At 34.6% G+C, this 22,305-nt stretch overlaps 1 protein-coding gene across 6 annotated transcripts in view; it reads right to left on the reverse strand.

Annotated features, from left to right (window-relative positions):
- Positions 1-9,557: 9,557 nt before the first annotated feature.
- Positions 9,558-22,305, reverse strand: part of LOC149789085 (pseudouridylate synthase 7 homolog) — an 87,924-nt gene continuing 75,176 nt past the window's right edge. For 5 of the 6 annotated variants that reach the window (XM_089975280.1, XM_089975276.1, XM_089975279.1 and 2 more), the window contains 2 exons: positions 12,366-12,517; positions 9,558-10,560 (listed from right to left, as the gene is read on the reverse strand). In XM_089975280.1, the coding sequence (XP_089831406.1) occupies positions 10,433-10,560; positions 12,366-12,517 (280 nt within the window). In that variant the 3' untranslated portion in view covers positions 9,558-10,432. The remainder of the gene's footprint in view (positions 10,561-12,365; positions 12,518-22,305) is intronic. The other variant, XM_089975278.1, reaches the window with a different exon arrangement.

The raw sequence follows: 22,305 nt of genomic DNA on the forward strand, positions 1-22,305 counted from the left end.
GACAAAAAGTCAGGACAAAGAATAGGTTTAATCCAGAAAAGAAAAACCCCCAGTATATTCGCAAACATTTGTCAAAGTCATGGAAAAGGTGGGAATTGTTAAAAGTGACTTTTTGCATAGACTGGTGGCAGAAAATATGTTCAAGATCTTTCTGAAGTTGTGGAACTCTTCAGTCAGTTGCTGTATAAAATTGTAAAGTATAGAATACAATCTCTGTCAACTGAATCACATATTTTGGAAATTAAATGGGGTCCTTTCCAGTTCAACTTTTGTATTTGGGTCATTTTCTATTTATAACATCTTGAGATAACCCCAAGTTACAAGCTGGTACAGCACCATTACTATTTTTTGAGTCTGCTTTGTACATGTCCCTCTGCATATACATTACAATTTGCATCAGGAGTGGATTTTATCAGTGAAAAAGCATAGTGCCAAGTGAATAAAGGCACATTCTCTGGTATGACTGGAGTGTTCCACTATGATTCTGTCAGCTAATTTGAGTTCAACTCCTTGTATAACAAAGATTGAATCAAATATTACATTTTTGTCAAATGAGGTTGTCAACAACATAATCTGTTCCCAACAACTACAACTTCTTGTTACATATTTGTGTCAAATGAAGTTGTCTGCAACATAATCTGTTCCCAATGAGTACGACTTGTTACATTTTGTGCAAATGAAGATGTCAACTATAGCCAGTTCCTGATGACTACAACTTGTTATATTTATGGGGACAAAGAAGTTGTCCAACTATAGCCAGTTCCTGATGACTACAACTTGTTACATTTATGGGGACAAAGTTGTCCAACTATAGTCAGTTCCTGATGACTACAACTTGTTATATTTATGGGGACAAAGTTGTCCAACTATAGCCAGATCCTGATGACTACAACTTGTTACATTTATGGGGACAAAGAAGTTGTCAACTATAGCCAGTTCCTGATGACTACAACTTGTTACATTTATGGGGACAAAGAAGTTGTCCAACTATAGCCAGTTCCTGATGACTACAACTTGTTACATTTATGGGGACAAAGTTGTCCAACTATAGTCAGTTCCTGATGACAACTTGTTACATTTATGGGGACAAAGAAGTTGTCAACTATAGCCAGTTCCTGATGACTACAACTTGTTACATTTAGTGCAAATGAAGATAAAGTCTGTATCTGATGATTACAACTTGTTACATTGTATTCTCTGTCTATTAACCTTAAGCTTCAAAAACACTTGTATTCTTCAGGATGAGAAAGAAGTACATTATCTTAGTGCTTGTTATTGTTGATATTTGTATGAGTCAGTACACTAACATTTACAAGTTGTGTAAAGGGCTTATATTTTCTATTAATATAAAAACACAACTTATTTCTTTCCACCAAAGTAGGGAGACATTGGTTTGTGCATTCCATCCATTCTGTGCATCAATTTTCTTTATATATAAACTAGATGACAATCTAACAAACTATAGGAGACCAAATTTTTTATATTTAGATATTGGGTTGGTTCCAAGTCCCAACTGGGTTCTGGTGAAAGGGACCTTAATTTTCAGCATGGTTTGTTTTTATTTAATTTTTAATACACATTTTTGCCTCTTGTTGATAAAAACCATATAAGTTCCAATAATCTTGTAAAGAACTTGTTGTTAAAAACCATACATGTTTCAATAAACATGTAAGGATGTTTAAAGTTAGAAATCACTTGAGGCAGAAAAATAAAACTTGGTATGGTTATTTGTATTTGTGTATTTGGGTAACCAGAGTAGAAATGCAGACCATATAAAATCATCACAGATTTTAAATAATGATTTTGGAACATTTTGGGACACGAACCTTGTAAGCACTAAATTCCATTTTGTATGCATTTTTCAACTATATGGACTCTTTTTACAACAATTTAAGGTAGGCAAATACAATTTGGCAGGCATGTTCACAGGCAGTGTAGATTGTTTTAAGTGTTCTGCCATTATTGCAATTTGTCTACATTGATTTTAAAGAAATGTTCACTTGGGTTTATCTGGTCTGAAGTGACTTGCACACACTGAAAAGCTTTTGTTGGGAGGGGGCAACAAAATGACAGCCTCATAGAGTGAAACATACCGAAAAAACCTTCAACTCCACAGGACTAGTCACCTGGTCCTGTCCATAACCAACTGGTTCCACGTTTCATTACACAAGAAGACAAAATGTAGTCAGTGACTCAGTGGCAACTGTACCTAGTTATAAATATCGACCTTTAGTAAGATTATTTATCAAACAAAAACTGGAAAATAAAGGGAAACATAAAATATGAAATTTATATATGTAAAATCTATTAAATTCCACGTAACATGGCTACTATTTCCTGACCAGGATGATGATACTAATGTCCAGCTAATGCAGATCCACACACAACTCGTCTAGCAGCATCAGAATCTCTTGCTGCCAATAATGATTAGTCAGGATCACTGACATCAATGACAGTATCAGAACTAAACGTAGCCTCCTACGATGAGGCTTTCATATCCAAAGTATACTGACATCAATGACAGTATCAGAACTAAACCCAGCCTCCTAAGATGAGGCTTTCGTATCCAAAGTATACTGACATCAATGACAGTATCAGAACTAAACCCAGCCTCCTAAGATGAGGCTTCCGTATCCAAAGTATACTGACATCAATGACAGTATCAGAACTAAACCCAGCCTCCTAAGATGAGGCTTTCGTATCCAAAGTACAACTGACATCAACGACAGTATCAGAACTAAACCCAGCCTCCTACGATGAGGCTTTTGTATCCAAAGTATACTGACATCAATGACAGTATCAGAACTAAACCCAGCCTCCTACGATGAGGCTTTCATATTCAAAGTATACTGACATCAATGACAGTATCAGAACTAAACCCAGCCTCCTAAGATGAGGCTTTTGTATCCAAAGTACAACTGACATCAACGACAGTATCAGAACTAAACCCAGCCTCCTACGATGAGGCTTTCTTATCCAAAGTCCACTGACATCAATGACAGTATCAGAACTAAACCCAGCCTCCTACGATGAGGCTTTCCTATCCAAAGTACAACTGACCACCAAAATGTGGTCTGCCTCAAGATGAGAACCAGCAGTGGATTGTTGGAACTGGATCAATGCAACCACATCAGCAGAATTCAGATAACATCATCATCAGGGTCTTACCATGTATCCCGTTCCTATATTCCAAGCAAATTACATGATCCAAAAGGTTTTGAACATTATTTTCATTTGAAGGTGTTGTATTTCTTTTGAATATTTCTTTTTTCCTTGGTTATGTTTCATTTTCTAGCCACACTGGTGGTTTCAGGGCATCCAAAAGCACATGTTGACTTTTGGAATCGAAGGTGTCATCAGACATGTGATAGATGCAAATGAGTTTTTAACTGTACTTAACAAGCATTTGTTTAACGCAGACTACACCCAAATTATCTTCTCATCTTATCAAGATTGGCAGGTGGTCATCAGAAATAAGTCATCTTCATTTGATTTTACTTGGGTTTCTATTAGTTCTTTTAATGTCAAACAACTTGAACATTACTCAGTATACCTAAATTTCAACTGGCCAGGTGGGCTGGATACTCATTTTTACGTGTTCTACAAGAAATGAGCTCATACTGAACCAGTGGGCTGGCATCAATTTCATATGCAACTCCTGTATCCTCCTTTAGACCAATGACAAATCTGTCCTGATCTTTTGCAAAGCTTTTTGTACGTTACTTATATCAATAGCACTGGTTGGATTGATCTGAGGAAGACTCAGCCAAATAATATCACACTTCAAACATAATTGAATTTTCTTCAGCTTGCACAACTTTTTTCATTACTTCTGTCAAATATCATATTCACAGAATGACATTTATTACTTATTCATCCTTTTACAGAAATATGTAAAAATATGTTAGGTCACCATGTGTGTACACTTTCCATAATTCCTTTAAGTAGTATAGCAAGAAACTATGGATATGACATGAAAAACCTCACCAGAAAAAGAAACTACACTTAGCTCTCTGAGATAGAACTAAGAAGCTATAAAACATTACACAGTACATGATCACCCCCCAGAAGTTTGTAACCAACTACAGATTTTAAAAATTAAAGGCATGAAAGATATAAAAAATTGCACAAAACTTATTAATTTCATTCCTCAATCTGTAATTTCCAATTTGATTGTCACCAGGGGGACTCTAATGCTGTCAGCTTTGCATTTCAAACCAATGAGTTCTTTACCATCACAGCTGCCATATTTGTATTGGGGATGCTATTTTCAGAAGAGATGTGATATGGTCTGCTGTCTTTTTTAAGCTCTGAATTCTGTAAATTTCTCAACTTTGGAGTTACATCCCTTTTCACATGGACACAAGCAAGCAAGCATGCTCACACACACACATCATTGATATACCATGAGATGTATACATGGTATATCAAAGATACAGCATATATGCTATACATATATTTTTTATTTATATCATGTACAAATACACATACTTGCATTTCCAGCACAGGTAAGACTGACTACAAGTAACTGTTTATTGAAGGAATTAATGAACTCTGCCCACATGTCCACTACAAAATGTAGTTCTTAACCTTTCATGAATATTCACCTTTGCAAATTGATAAGTTGATTCTTTTAGTTAACTAAACTTCTATTTCCATTCATTTTGATTAAATAAATATGATACACACATGATTTAAACAAGAAAGATGGTTTAAATGAAGAAAGTAGAGCACTATAAATACAGCAGTGTTAACTACTTGAACACTGAATGCACAGGCTTTCACACAAATAGCAGGGTTAAACACTGAACACACTGGCTTTCACATATCATGTAGAATACTTAGGAGGTATATACACATAAGTGAAATGAGGAACTGGCAAGAGGTAATTGAAACATTTCAATGTATTGACAGTTTATCTAAGTCATTATTATAAATTAATTAGCATTGCTACCAACCATACAATTGTTTCTATCCTGCATTTCTAACTTTCCCCTTTCTGTTGCTTTGTGTGACTACATTTTCTATCATTCATAGATCCAGAGACATCATCGTATGAAAAAATGAAAATCCCCCATGCTCATTTTGCAATGGATTTTCACTGGTATCTTCCTACAAAGGTCCAGAGAGAGAGAGACTCTTGTAAAATAGGCTGACAGACCATATGTGAGAGAGAGAGAGAGTGGGTTGGTGGTGGGTGAGAGAGAGAGAGAGAGAGTGGGTTGGTGGTGGGTTTGACAGACTTACCATAAAGGCAATTATTCATTGTCTATCCTTATCTTTCATTATTGGTCGATTAGTCTGCTGCCTTACCAACCTGCACAATGATAGAAAATGGTTAAGGAAGGGTAGAGCAGCCTTCAGACATTTAAGTATGAAATAATGCTTTTAGACCCATATTAATAGGTTTTCTAAACATGAAGAAAGATACAGCATTAAATAGATTACACTATGCATTCCTTCTTATATATAAATCTACAAGTTTTAACAGGCTATTGCAACTTTGTCTCGCTGGTACTGTGAATACTGTATTAAAATCTAGACATCATTTTAGTCCTCCATAAAAAAAAATACCTAAAAGATGTACAGTGGGGTTTGGGGGTCCTCTCCCAGTGGGGTTTTCAAGGAGTGGTGCACCTGATCCTGTGATCCAGGGTTTCAAAGGAACCACTTCCACACATTTTTCAAATATTTATCCAGGCCGCTTGTGTTTCTTAACTATCTTAAAATCTCAAGACATCATGTTTGCAAGCATGCTTATTGTTTCCATTTCCATCAGTTTCCATATAAAGAAGATTCAATGGGTGAGTAGAAACTTTGACCATTCAGAATACTCATTAAAATGATCGTGTGTTCACTAAAATACGGAACAAATATTTTACAAGGATCATTGCAGAATGGGATCAGATAAACCATTTTTTTTTCAAACCGGATTGGAGATGATTTAAAAAATTGGACTACACTGAAAACAGGATTTTTCTCATCAGAAGAAAAGCAGAATTCCATTTTAAAACGAGGAGAAATCATGTCTGAAAATCTCAGTGCACCTTTACACCTAACCATTATGAAGTTCCAGATTCTTGTAGGTTACTTGGTGCAAGTTCAGTTTTCCTTTTTTCTCAGACTCCACATCTAATTCAAGAGAGATGAAAGCAGAGAGGATTTCTATGAAATGTTTAATTCATTTATAAGATGTGGATTACTATTCTTATTGTTTTTTTATTACAAAGCTAATGATTTAGCAGTGAAAATTCATCACAGATTTAGAGAATATAGAAATGGCAGCCTATAGTTGAAACATAACCGAATGTTGAATCAATATTTATATATGCATATTAATGCAACATGTGTGGATCACAATTTGATACACCAATAATACTGTTATATCAAATTGCTTTATATCAACACTTCAAAAGCCATGTTATTTTTAATGTATGCAGTATATGACATGCACCTTTTTATTTTGCTAAATTTGTAAAAATAGAAATATTAAAACCAGTCATTGGTATTACAACTTGAAATATGTACCAGTACCAGAAAGGAAGTGAAGCCAACAATTTAAAAGTAAAGTTCAACACACGATTTATTGCTCATAATGCAAACTGAAAATTAAAAAGACACAGTATTGTGAACAAATAAAAACTAATTCTGAATGTCTTATCATAATCCAAAAGTAAAGAATGTTCCAAATGAATTCAAATAATCCTAAATGTCTTATCATAGATCCAAAAGTAATGAATGTTCCAAATGAATTCAAATAATCCTAAATGTCTTATCATAAATCCAAAAGTAATGAATGTTCCAAATGAATTGAAATAATCCTAAATGTCCTATCATAAATCCAAAAGTAAAGAATGTTCCAAATGAATTCAAATAATCCTAAATGTCTTATCATAAATCCAAAAGTAATGAATGTTCCAAATGAATTGAAATAATCCTAAATGTCTTATCATAAATCCAAAAGTAATGAATGTTCCAAATGAATTCAAATCATCCTTAGTTCTAGTAAGTCCTAAAAGTCAATGAGCACTTTGTAATTCCAATGAATAATTCCAATGAATAATAACCCCATATTTATATCTGAACACAACTGCAAACGTGGATAAAAGATTCCCAAAGAATGATATAAAACAAGAATGAAAAACTTGTTTATCAAACCTCAATAAATACATATTTCACTTGATCTGTTATGCAGTGGTATATGCTGGAAAACACATTGATCTGTAACACAATGGTATTTTCTGGAAAACAATGGTAATTATTAAGGTTAGACCTTGAACTTAAATCTTAGTTACCATCATTACCACTTATAATCATGAAAAAAGTCCACAACTTAAATCTTAGTAACCATCATTACCACTTATAATCATGAAAAAGTCCACAACTTAAATCTTAGTAACCATCATTACCACTTATAATCATGAAAAAGTCCACAATTTAAATCTTAGTAACCATCTTTACTACTTATAATCAGGAAAAAGTCCACAATTTAAATCTTAGTAACCATCTTTACCACTTATAATCAGGAAAAAGTCCACAATTTAAATCTTAGTAACCATCATTACCACTTATAATCATGAAAAAGTCCACAATTTAAATCTTAGTAACCATCATTACCACTTATAATCATGAAAAAGTCCACAATTTAAATCTTAGTAACCATCTGTACCACTTATAATCATGAAAAAGTCCACAATTTAAATCTTAGTAACCATCTTTACCACTTATAATCATGAAAAAGTCCACAATTTAAATCTTAGTAACCATCATTACCACTTATAATCATGAAAAAGTCCACAATTTAAATCTTAGTAAACATCATTACCACTTATAATCATGAAAAAGTCCACAACTTAAATCTTAGTAACCATCTTTACCACTTATAATCAGGAAAAAGTCCACAACATTCAATCAAGAACATCAATTCAGGTACAGAATATAAATTAAATAAACACAATATTGGATGCAGACAACACAATTTTACTGAAAATGGACTGTTTCTGGAACCAGAAAAGGGCAGTCACCAGTCTGGTTGTTTACAAAGACAGCTTCCATGTGGTTTGAAATGCAAACAAGATAACAATGCTTGAAGATAATATTTTATTTTAGTACTGTGGTATGGAAGTTAATCTGTGCATCTTGTGATGTCTTGTGGGCCTGTTTATACATGACTTGCAGTTTTTAATGTTTATATCAATTCACTCTGGTGGTCGGTTTAAATGCAGTATGTTATCAATGGAAACCTTACATTTGGCACCATGTAATCATATTTCTGAAAATAATTACAAATGCATCTACTTCAAATCCTGATTTCCAGGATAAGCTTGGATAGCTACATCAGCCACTAGTAAGTTCTGGGACACTAACCTTTAATGCAGCAAGTGTATGTTCAAGATGGGGTTATAAAGGCTACATATCACCATACATGCCAACCATTACGCTTTTGGCATAATCATTATGTTCACAAAATTATGTCTTATGCTAGATTGTATGTGGATTATGCTTTGTACAGTAAAAAATAAAAATAAAGCAATAAAATGTTTTTGTCATTCGTCATTTTTATGATCATCTCTTTAACTCCAATCGTACAAATCTGAGAATATTTTTAAAAAGGTGAATGCTGCATAAGAATAGTGTACGATTACTTTCCTTATTTACTATTTATGGCATCTGAATAATGACCCATTTCGAAGAAAACAGACTGGTTTCTTCATATGTGAACTTTGCCTCACAGATTCATTTCAATGATGGGCTAGATAGTGAACAAGTCTGAACTTTTAAAGAAAATGGCGCCAGATGGTAAGTGAAATGCTTTACGATGTGAGTTGTGGATGTTATCTGATGGCAAATGTTAGAGTATATGGATCTTTTCAAACTTCAAAACATGTCAAATCTGAAAAAAGGACAATTCAACACTGCTTTACAAACATTAAAAGAATATGAGAATAATGTAATACAGCACCTGACTACGATCATTACAGTATTCCAGATCGTGATCAATCAGTGAAAATTACACATGCAGACTAGTCAGAGTGCTGAATGTAAATAATTTTTCAGTATATTTTGTGTTGGTATTCTAATTATACTCCATATAGCTTTTGCCCTTTGTGACTAAAATTCTGACCAGCTGCAGAACCATGTTAAACATTACAATGTATCTTATTCCTAATGACACACCAAGATGGTGTTGTAAAAGGTATATACCACACCAAGATGGTGTTATAAAGTGTACATATCACACCAAGATGGTGTTGTAAATGGTATATACCACACCAAGATGGTGGTATAAAGGGTATATATCACACCAAGATGGTGTTGTAAATGGTATATACCACACCAAGATGGTGTTGTAAAGGTATATACCACGCCAAGATGGTGTTATAAAGGGTATATATTACACCAAGATGGTGTTATAGATGGTATATATCACAACAAGATGGTGTTGTAAATGGTATATATCACACCAAGATGATCTTGTAAATGGTATGCATCACACACAAAAATGTACAAGGTAAAGGTTGCTTTAATTGTTTACCTATATCATAATGGGTTCAGTCTGAAATCTTCACATATTTATTGTCACTCACACAAAGTGTAAATAATAAAAACTCACTTCACTCTCTCCCAATGCTTTACAGTTTCTGTACTCCCACAACTCATCTCTGTGTAGACATCTCTCTCAGCTTTGGAAGAATAGCTCAGAAATCTTGTGTAGAAATTACTTTACTGGCCATAGACCATGGCAAATAAAGCAATGTTCTTCAATAACAATAATTAAAACAGGCTGTAGATCATGGCTACTGATGGAAATGGTTTAATTATGACTTGTCAATAAATCTTTATCAACACAAACTGTAGGTCATGTCAAATAAAACAAATGTTTCAATTGTGACTTGTCATTAAAACTTAATTAATTCACAACAGTGTCATTACCAAATCCTCTAAAAAAGATAATTTTAATAGTATTTCAGGGTTAGCACACTTTAAAATCTCACTGTATATATTCAGCAGCAACAAGGACTGAAAATCTTGTCCATTTATAATTTTTATTTTTCATTCGATGGAGTGACTTTAAAACAATCTAAACAAATCTCTAAAACTATGTAATGTCAGTTGTCCAAGACCTTTTGCAAGGAGGGCAAGCAAAATGTAAGACCTAAGTGACCTGTGGTCAAGCATTAACAAGCAATGTGATCCTCTCACTGTGTCACAATGTCAGTGTCTGATGTACAGTGCTGCACCATAAGCAAGCCCAGGGAATATCCCCAACCTTGAACCGCCAGTGTCTTCTATTTTTTTTAAAAATCCGCCCACCATGATCATTATATGGTGACAGAGTTACACAAGATGCCCCCATGACAGCTCATACAAGGTGAAATACTGGATATATCTTTATTCTTGTTAAAGTCTGCTTCTCTTTTCAACATCTCTTTTAAGTAACATTGAGACTGGACTGATGGCCTGCTGAGGTATCGGTCTTCAAAATCTCACGGACAGCCATTGTAGCATAGCAAGATGGTGGTAAGCTCATCTCCAGTATGAGGGCTTTGTGTTTTCCCCCTGAAAATAAATTTGCAATGGTTACATTGATATACGTTAGTAAAGCACAAGATTTCAATGGGATTTAGATTGTCAACCAGTTTACATTATGCACAGTAAAAGAAATGAAAATGATTATAGTTATGAATTTATATACAACAAGACAGAAATCATCTCCAGCAAAACGTTTCACATGATGAACATGATCAGTGAGATTTCACTGAACTTCAATTAGACAACTTTTCATGTCAAATACCTCAATGAAACATAAATCATTGAGTCAGTACCTCAGAGAAACATAAATCATTGAGTCAGTGCCTCAAAGAAACATAAATCATTGAGTCAGTACCTCGGAGAAACATAAATCATTGAGTCAGTGCCTCAAGTTTCCTACATTTTCATTTTGAAGCTTATTAGAGCGTATGTCCTCCCTTCATCGTTATACACTCTGTGCAATGTCTTTCCACTGGCAACCTCACATCAGTGTGCTGGTTTATCCGGATCTGTGTCATTCTATCACACAAACACCAGAAAGGCTTGTCCCAATCTATCTCATTCTATCACACAAACACCAAAAAGGCTTGTCCCAATCTATCTCATTCTATCACACAAACACCAGAAAGGCCTGTCCCAATCTGTCTCATTCTATCACACAAACACCAGAAAGGCTTGTCCCAATCTGTCTCATTCTATCACATGAGCATCAGAAAACATTTCAACACATCATCTCCATATATGGTCATGTCTATTTGCATGGTTAATAGGAAGCATAGCTGATCAGCAATAATGCCAGTTCCTAGCAAGACATGGTCTTCTGCTGACACCAATGACATTATTCAAGTATCCCCTCTTGTCATCGGAAGAAAAATGAACAAAAATAAAACTTAGTAAACCTAATTACAAAATAAATGTCACCTGAAGTAATTTTATATTGGAAATGCCGCACTCCTCACCCCTTCTGTCTCTAATCATTAATACAGTACAAACTGTTCTCATGGAGATTTTTAGAATAATGGATGAGGTTCACAATCGTCTGTAGTAAATTGTTTCCAAAAGTGTTTGTAAGAAATAGAACTGTGAAGTAAACAGAGGTCAAAATTTCATACTACATATAAATTGTATATACAGTAAATTCTTTAAATTATACATGTTCCTTTTCAAGTAAGCAGAAATAACAATTCTGATATATGAAGGGATATGGTAATGTCTTGACCAAAATATAATATTATATACACTGACAGATCAGTTCTTTCCCCTGACTTAAAATAATATAAATGCAGTTTGTATTTAATTAATCCATACAATTCTGTTATGACTTCTGATAATATGTAGCTATACTGTGAGACTGGAATTCAAGTTCTCATATAAATCAAAATGGAGATTTGGTATATCTTGGAATATTTACATGCAAGTGTCAGTGAAAACAATGATATAATTCCAGTCTAGGGATCAATGTAGATATAGTTCTGCAAATATAGACTGAACATTCATATCATACACCAGATCAACTATGTGAGATTCAACAGGTATGTAATAAAAAGAGTAAAGACAATGTACAAGTCCATGAATGATATTTATGTAAGCATGTGCAGTGAAACCCTACTATAACATGCTTCATTATAATACACATTTGGATATAACATGTCAGTGAATGACATGTATGCAGGCAGGTATTTGGATTTAATGGCATGTCAGAACAAAAATGGCAAATGGTGCTTATTAAAAGCTAAGTTTAACAAATGGAAATACAACAATTTGTGCAAACATCTTGAAGAAGATAAAACCATTCCAATACAAACAATCATCCTAACATGAAAGAGAATCACCTGCAACAAACTCTGGTTCTGGTTCATTCTTATATTGGTCACAGTCTCCATGGGCAAGTGGTATGCTGACATCATCATAATACATTGTCCACCACTTAAAGTCTTTTGGTTTCACCAGAAGCTTCCTGTAAGCCCCTGACAGACTGTAATCCCTAAAAAATACCAAACAGTTAAAATACAAAACCCTAGATGCAAGTTAACGATTTACAAAAGATAAATGAGAATGGTGATCTAGGAGAACCAGTACAAAATACATAGACAATGTAGCAGTCTGAAATACAGAGACAATGTAACGGTGTACAAAAGAACCAGTCTGAAAGACAGAGGCAATGTAGTGGTCTACAAAAGAACCAGTCTAAAATACAGAGACAATGTAGTGGTCTACAAAAGAACCAGTCTAAAATACAGAGACAATGTAGCAGTCTATGAAAGAACCAGTCTACAATAAAGAGAAAAAGTAGTGGTCTACAAAAGAACTAGTAAAAACCAGTACTGAATATATATAATGTAGCAGTCTGCATAACATACAGAATAATAAAAAGACAATGGAGTCTACAAAAGAACCAGTCTAATATAAAGACTTACACTTTGTCTGTAGTGACTGGTACTCACTATTCGCGATAGATTCCATAAAGTTTCACAACTGTACATACAACCATGTCCGAGAAATTGAGCTAAATGCAACAACATAATCAGTGAAGCATAAAATGTAGGTCACTGTGACTTGCTATAACCCATGTTAATAACACACTCCAAGATAAATGGACCCATGTTAATAACACACTCCAAGATAATTGGACCCATGTTAATAACACACTCCAAGATAAATGGACCCATGTTAATAACACACTCCAAGATAAATGGACCCATGAAATTTATGACTGCATATGAAATGTTGGAGAAACTGAGCCAAATGTGGAAACTGAATGCAATCACAAGAGTGTGAAACATTATTCAATGGTACCTACTTTGGACCATGGTGGCTAGCACCTTTAAGATGAATAGATCAATAAAGTTTCATCACTCTAAATGCAGAAGTATAATAGTAATGTACCTAATGTGAAAACTTGCATTGGATTGTGAAAACTAGGTCCTACCTGTTACCTATCTTTGCCTGCGGTGAGTAGTACAATCCAAGATGAGCAGAACAATGAAGTTTCATGACTCTACATACAACAGTGTTAGAGAGACTGAGCTAATAAAAAAAATTAAAAAATGAAATGTATTTCACTGTGACCGACTTTGGTTCATGATCAGTAGTACCCACAAAGACAAAACAACCATCAAGTTTTATAACTGTACATAAAATAGACTAAAAAAAAACTGAATTAAATTCCAAAACTTAATGCTGATACTCCTATGACACCATGCAGGGTAAACAGACCAATGGTCGAAAAATGTCCAAACATCGAAAATAAGCCTTCCTACAAATGATCGCAAAAATAAAAAGTGTCGACAAAATTTTAAAAAAGTGTCGACACTTTACTGAGAAAATCTCTCCGGAATTTTTCTAATTAATATTACTCCATTGTCGCTGGTGATTTTTTCTAGTTTATTATGCACGTTGTTTACACAATTACGTCTTAATTGAGGTCGCACCCTCCCTGCTGCTATTAATTAAATCATTATGTTATATCAAAATAATGGTACATCCGGAATCTCATACTGCAAGGATAGCTCGAGAACGATTAAAAGCAATCAAAAAATTTCTCCCTGTTAAAGATTCATTTAGAAAAAACCTACAAACGCAGCAGGAAGCACAAACTGAATATGAAGAAGACACTAAAAAGTTATTTAAACCTGTTACTACATGGTTAGCGCGTACTGCTCAACAACAAAATTTTGCAACAAGGTGGTTAGCAGCTGCAGCTGAAAGATCCGCTGAAGCAGCCGCTAGGGCGGCCACTGCTATCAGGGAAGTTACAACAAGACCGTCTGGAGACGTTTTCGTAGATACACCAGAAACACCACTTGAAGCCGAAGCTCTGCTGGAATACCAACGTGGTAAAGTAAAACTCAGGGAAGATATGGCAAAAAATATCAAGGTGAAAAATTATGATAATGCGGTTGGTCTTGTAGGTGAATTTACTAATCGTGACCGTTACCTGGAACCAGGTTCACCACCATTGAATTATGACCAGTGGCGATGGTTGGTGTTTGCTACACATAAAGATATTCAGCGGGTCACGACAAAGTAAGACAATGAATTTACACAAGTTAAGAAAGAGGTTGAAGCAAGGATTGTTGCAAGTCCTGTTGCATCCGCAGATCTGTTAAAGCCGTTAAAAACATCATTAAAAACAACACAATCTTCCTCACCGCAACAGAAAAAATAACAACCTTCCTCACCGCAACAGAAAAAACAACTTCCTCCACAGCAACAAACTATAAAAGAAAAATTTCATGATACACCTGGTGCTACTGGTAGTGGTTTGGGAAGTAATATTATTTGTCCTGACAATATTCTCAATGACGTGTCGCGGTTAGAAATTCTTATGGGAGGAAAATGAGCTGGTAATAACTCACCAGAAATAATTAATGAAGCAGCTGATATTTGCCATCGATTATTTCATGGCGGCATCATGGATATCAGTGTTTACCAGGAACTTATTGATGAACTTGTTGATGACTAAAGTCACCGCGATTAGATAAATGGTATATAAAATAAGATGATCATACACAATAATTATCATAGATCTGTACCGGTCAGAGTAGTAAACTCACGACTACCAGTCTACGGAGCAATTTACGGAGATGGACTTGGTGATGTTGTACGGGGATTATTTACAAGGATAGCCCCCAAAGTAGCACCTGTTGCAAAACAATTATCGATGAAAGCTATCGATTTTGTTCGTGAAAAAGCTCCTGGTGCAATTATCAATGTTGCTGGTAAGGTGTTCTCGGCGATCAAAGATAGACTAGCACGATTAATACGACGAAAACGACAACCAGTAAAATTACCAAGTACTGAAGTGATGCCCGCAGATGTCAGTAAAATAATAAATCAAGCTGCAGATAAAAAACTAGCAGAACTAGCAGATCAGGGACTCGGTGAATCGGAAAATAATATCTCAAGTTTAATATCAGGAAGTGGAATTTCCCGAACGTGGTAATCAACGTGTTAGACGAAAATATTTATAATAAAATGTTCAAGCGCATGTCCGACACAGCATTTGACATGATGAGTCTGTACGTGATTATCAGTTTTATTCTTATGACGCACAAATACCAGATCAACGTGGAAGAATTGAACTATAAGTTCATGACACAAGTAGATATTTTCTACCTGCTGAGGCTTTTATTGAGGTAGAAGGTACAATTGTAAGAACAACTAATGCCAATTACACAGATGCAGTACAAGTTGGTTTTGTCAACAACGGGATCATGGCATTGTTTGATAGCGCCACATATATGATTGATGGAAAAAATATTGAATCAATTCAGAAAGATGTCGACGTTGCTACAACAATAATAGGATTAGCAAGATATTCTGATGATTATACAAGATCAGCAGGTCCCATGATGATGTTTGTGAAAGATAATACTGGTGACCCTGAAAGCGATCCGTATAATATAAGACGACCAAGAAATTTTGCCGGAAACGCTGATGCTGATGTGATGCCAGTAGTTCATGGTGCTAACCCAAATTTCAACTTGGGATTTGCAACACATAAAAATATGTTGCTAGGAGCCAATAGAAGTTTTTCATGTACAATTCCACTATTGCATATTATTGGATTTTGTAGGAATGTTAGAAAAGTTATTTTTGAAGCTAAACACACGGTTGTGTTTGTAAGAAAAGGTGATGATAACGATGCTCTGTGGAGACCTGCTGGTGATGCTGGTAAGGTAGTATTAACAAAATTTTCCTTGTAGATGCCGGTGATGACTCCAACGATTGCAGAAGAACAGCGATTACTTTCTTTCATGGACACAGGTGGTAAATCCATGTTGTCATGGTTAACAACAAGCACGGATAGTATGCAAAGTAACACTAATGGTCAGTTTACATGGCATATAGCATCACAACAAGGTGTTTCTGCACCGCGGCAAATTTTTATTGCGTTTCAGAATTATGATCATTTAAATAATCAAGAACATACTCATATGATATTTGACAAACTAGGTATCACATATTTCTTTACAGATAAATGGAAAACAAGAACCAACAGAAAATATACAACTAAGTTTTGAACAAAATCATATAGGACATGTATATCATCATTTGATGTCATTCATGGGACGTGATCAAAATGTGGATACCGGTTTGCAAATATCACATGATCTTAGAACTTTGTATCCTATTACTTTTCGCTGGAGCATCTTGATCTATCAAAACAATCTGTTGTTGATATACATCTTAAAGCAACAATAAAATACAGGTGGTGGTGTTGATTATAGAGTAATCGCGGTCATACTCAGCGATAAAGCCATGTTACTTGAAGGTGGTAGCGGTCAAATGAGAGTCGTTGATGCACCAGTGGAAAATCTTTAATCATTATTTGGAGAGTGGTAAGTATTTATCATAAAATGTCATACAGTGATGTTAATGTCACTCTGACTCCCAGTCAGGTGAAGAAATTTCAATCAAAAAACGCCAACAAATGCAGAATAAAAATATCACTAAAGCAAGATCAGATTTCTAGTGGTAGTCCAAAAAAATTATCGTTGACAAATAATCAGATTAAACATCTCAATAAAGTGCTGGAATCAAAAACCGGAGTTCAATTTCATCTTTCTCCGAGCGCCATTAAAGATATGATTAAAACAGGTGGTATTTTTCCACTTCTTGCAGCAATACCGGCGTTAAAAGCTGCTGCTGGAACCGCTGCTGAAATGGCTCTAAAGAAAGCAACAGGAAAGGGATACAAAAAAAAAGGACGCGGCCTAAGATTGCCAGGATCTCATTGGGGAAGAGGTCTAAGGCTTCCAGAAACATATTAGACGTTCCAGCATCAAATTTTGATTTACTTAATGCTGCTAAACTACTAAAAATATCTGCCTTTAGAGGTGTTTTTATGCGAGATCAATTACCAAAACAACTGAACGAACTCAAAACGGGTATTATTAATCTTGACTCGAATTCAGGACCCTGTACTCATTGGGTATCATATGCAATTGATCCGTGTGGAATTGTTTATTTCTATTCATATGGATTAGCTCCACCTGTTGAATTTATCAAGTATGTCGAGCCACTTCATAAAAAAGTTTGGTATTCAACGCTACCAACACAATGATAGATCCGCCAATATGCGGCCGTGAAGCAATTAATGTACTTAATGCCATATCAAAATCATCCAAACCGCCACATAAAGTCATGCATGATTATACGAGTAACCGCTTTGTTGCACGCAAGGTGTTTTAAATAGATCAAGGATCTTATATAATGCTTGATATTTATGGAAGATCTTCCTCTACAAGTAAGAAAAGTAAGAAAAAATCCGATGACATCGATTTGTCAAAGTACGCAAGTAAAGATGAACTCGCTGATATTATGAACCTGGCTGGAGTTGACCGAGATGAAGTTGTTGTTTTTCAAGACCGATATGGTGTTTTAAAAATGAGTAACATCAGATGGAATGACATAGTTCGTCGAGTACTCGGTGCGGTCATGGATAACATCCCTGTGTTCACTAATGACGGAAAAATCAGGGATTCAAGTATGTTATTTGCAACCATCAGAAATGAAATTGCAAGAAGCGTTGCTAATCGTTTAAGAAACACTGGTGACACAATGATGGGATAACTCAGCATGAATGGGAATAAGATAGTAGTTTTGAGAGATCCAACATCTGACGAAGATGCCGCAATGAAGAAATATGTTGACACCAACTACAACACCGTAGATGGTAAACTATCCACATTGCGGGCCGAGTATGATGTTTACGTAGGCGCGTTTGGAAGACTCCGTAGAAACTTTCAGAAATTTAACGAAGCCACAGAGGAATTTTTTGGCACTCTGCCCACCGCTGATATAAAACTATCAAAACTAACATCGACACGATCAAACGAACACTCAAAGACATTGTAGCGGGGATTCCTGAAATCATTAATAAAACCAGTTTGATTAAAATTCCACCTGGAATAACTCCAGGGCATATTACCAACATTGTATACACAGTATCATCGGGATTCGCAACATGGTCACAGCAAAATAAAACTATTAAATATACCGCAACAGTCACTGGCGTGTATAGGCTATCTATGTTTAGTGCTGCAAAATTTGAGATATTTACAAAGTATCTATGGCAACATTCCACCGCTAGGTTTTTCAGGGTTGTGTCTGTTGTATTAAATAAGGGAACCGAAGAAGAATTTATTCTGGAAGCAGCTGATAAGACATTAAATGCAACATCTTACTGGTGGTGTTTGGAATTTGTAGCTGAAACACCTCAATTATTTACTGCATAAAATATAATGAGTACCTCAATCAATGATGCATCGCAACATTACAGGTACAATCAAGCACGTGAATGGCAAGCAGTGTTGAAAGATATCATCAAACAATATACAGTAAAAATAAAAAAATATCAACAAAGACTGGTTATCATTGACGTGATTGTTTATTCAGTATCTGCTGTGGTTGCTGGAACAGGTGTTATATTGTCAACAATGACAATGATGGCACCAGTAGCCATAACAATCTGTATTTCAGCAGCAACAACAATTGCAGGTGTTCTTAATATCATAGCAAAAAAATATGCACCTGCATGAATGAAAAATTATCCTATTACATAATAAAATTACACACAGCGATGGTCGCATATTCCAAATTATCCTCGTTGTTATCAGCAAGCCTCAGTGATGGAATAATTTCTGATTTCGAGTTTTCAGAAATGATTAAAATATATAACAGTACTGTTAAAGGTATGAGTATTAATAATGACATCACTGACAACGTCAGGAGAGCTACTTCAACAGATCGTGACAAATACAGCTCCAAGAAAAACAACAATGATCTCGGTAAGCTCGACTAATCCTGAATTTAACGTTAATTTTCCAACTGCGATTCGCACAAATGAAATCACATTAGCACAATTACGAGTATATTACTGCTGGCCAAACATCAGATCAAAATCATTTAATGGAACACCAGTAATAATTCGCTTGTGTTTGCTAATAAGAACAAAACAGATGGAACACCTTATTGGGTCTTTGTTGGAATACCAACTGGCAGTTATGAGATTGAAGAAATCAATGACGAATTTCAACGTAGAATAAATTCAATAACAGGAAAAGAATCAGAATTATCAATTAACGTTCATGAGCCAACTTTATCAGCAACAACTGAAATACATTCACGTGATTATGCCGTTGATATTTATCAGTCCACGATAAGATCTGTACTAGGTTGGCCTGATATTGCAACAGAATATCATAGACCACCAGAACCACGTCGAGATGATTTTATTACAGATGAAATGAAATTTATAACAATTCCAAAATAAAGAGAGAAATTTCCATCGAATGGAGCCAGTGTGCATAAGCTTTATGCCTTTAGTGGTGAAATAAGATATTTAGAAGTTTATGAAATGTATTCCGGCCCTATTAATTCTGAAGTCAAACAATCAATCGACAATATATAAAATTTGTTTTTGTCGTTATTGCAACATTATAATGATGATATAAAACAACAAATCATTGAGTCAATAAAACATCTAAATCAATTGGGATCAGATCATAATTATGTTACTGAAACTTTCATTACGGAAGTGTTTAACCGTGCTATTTCTTTCCCCCGCCCTAGAAAGCCATTTCTCAATTATTATAAAATAACAGAAAAGGAATATGAAGGGGAAGGCGATTTTATATTTATAGTACCAAAATTTAATAAAGATGAACTAAAAAAAATTATTGATATAAATTTTCCTAAAATCATCGAATCATGGAAAACAATAGCCCCACCTCCGATTGTTCTTAGATACAATAACAACCCGTACGGAGGTGGTAGACATATATCCCCCAGAATCGTTAATATAACATCAACGATCGCAATCTTGTTTGTGATGTTATCGATGACAGCTATCAAACAGAAAGTCAAATCAGGCTCAGCAAGGATATATTTTATACACATTTACTCCTCAAGTATCTCCTGGGAGCTTGATCATGCAAGAGCCAACCAATCCTGTTAATCTACCTACACATAATCAGTATTTGTCACGAATCTATTTCAAACTCACTGACCACCTAGGACGATTAATTGACCTGCGTGGGGAGGAATTAATTGTGAATCTACATGTAAAGTCTTAAAGACTTTTATCATAATGATTTTTGATCATAGATTTTTGATCAGAAATATTTTATTTTGTTTTATCAGAAATAGGTATTTTTTTCTGAAATATTTTATTTATTTATTTTTCTGAAATATTTTATTTTATTTTATCAGAAATGTTTTTAATTTTTTAAAAATATTCCGACATTTTTAGTCAAATTTGTTATTTTTTCAGCTATTTTAGTCGATTTTGTCAAAGAAAATTCATCAAATTAGTTTTTCGTCAGGTCAGACCTTGAGTGGTTCTCTAAATGATTTATCAATAAATCGCCAAAAATCAGTAATATTAGCTCAAAAAATGAGGATTTTCATGTGACTTTTGTTAATTTTTCTGGTGATTTTCGAAAAAAGGGGAGATTTTTTTTAGCAATTTATCAATAAATCAATTACAGAATTGCTTGAGGTTTTGACCTGAATGATATTGGAAAATTCATCAATTTTCCTTGAAAAAATCCACTAAAATAGATGGAAAAAATAAAAGTATTTTCAGAGAAAAATAAAAATATTTCAGAAAAAATAAAAATATTTCTGATAAAATAAAATATTTCTGATAAAATAAAATAAAATATTTCAGAAAAAATAAATAAAATAAAATATTTCTGATAAAATATTACATGTGCTCGGTTGTTTCACGATCTGACATAATTTTTCTTAATTGTCTTATACGAGTACTAATTATTTTCTTTGTTCGTACTCACGAGTACTAATTATTTTCTTTGCTTCGTACTCGCGGGATAATTCTGATCTAATTTTTTCTACTGCAGCAGAAAGAGGAACGAATTCCTTCACTTGATTATTTTCTATGGTAACTAGCAACTGGAACATCGCCACCCCCACATAATCAGCCCGTGGGTGATACAAAACGTGTATCCACCACTTGTTGACGTGGTGGGAGGGTATCTTTTTTTCCTGTTGAGTTTTAAGGGCTGGCAGGGCCCCAATTAATTATGAAAATCGCTAATAAGCGTAACCACCGACAGTTGTCAGTCATGGGGACTCGATCGCCGGGCTTCGAGTTCAGTAATTCTACATGGAATCATCTGACAAATATATGTTTCAGAAATTATTATATCGGTTTCTGAACAGATTGTGTATATTTCTGTACGGATATAATAAAACAGCGATTTCTGAATAGATTGTGTACATTTCTGCATTAAAACAGCGGTTTCTGAATAGACTGTAAATATTTCTGTATTAAAACGGCGGTTTCTGCCTTGAAAAAATAGTCTTTTATCATAATAGCAAAAGTATCCTAAAATTGAATTATTTTCACCAACACCATCAAATATTTCATAGTTACCTACAGATCAGTTTCTGAACACACTGTAAATATATAAATGTAACAGCGTGTTCTGCCTCAATTTCTCGTAACAGATTGTAAATATCTGCACTCAAACAGCATGTTCTGCCTTGATAAAATCGAGTCTGAAAAAATATATGTACATCTCCTCCCACTGCACCATCAAACATTTTATTACCTACAGATTGGTTTAAATATTTCTGTATTATAACAGTGGTTTCTGAACAGATTGTAAATATCTGCAGCAAAACAGAGTGTTCTGCCTCGATTTCTCATAACAGATTTTAAAATAACTCGCTATATTGTATGATGTAAAATATGTTTATTCTTCTATTTTGTAAGCTAAAAAACCATAAATATCTTTCTAC

The sequence above is a fragment of the Sinohyriopsis cumingii genome, chromosome 11 (assembly GCF_028554795.1).
Source record: "Sinohyriopsis cumingii isolate HCF-2022 chromosome 11, ASM2855479v2, whole genome shotgun sequence".
Classification (NCBI taxonomy): Eukaryota; Metazoa; Mollusca; class Bivalvia; order Unionida; family Unionidae; genus Sinohyriopsis; species Sinohyriopsis cumingii.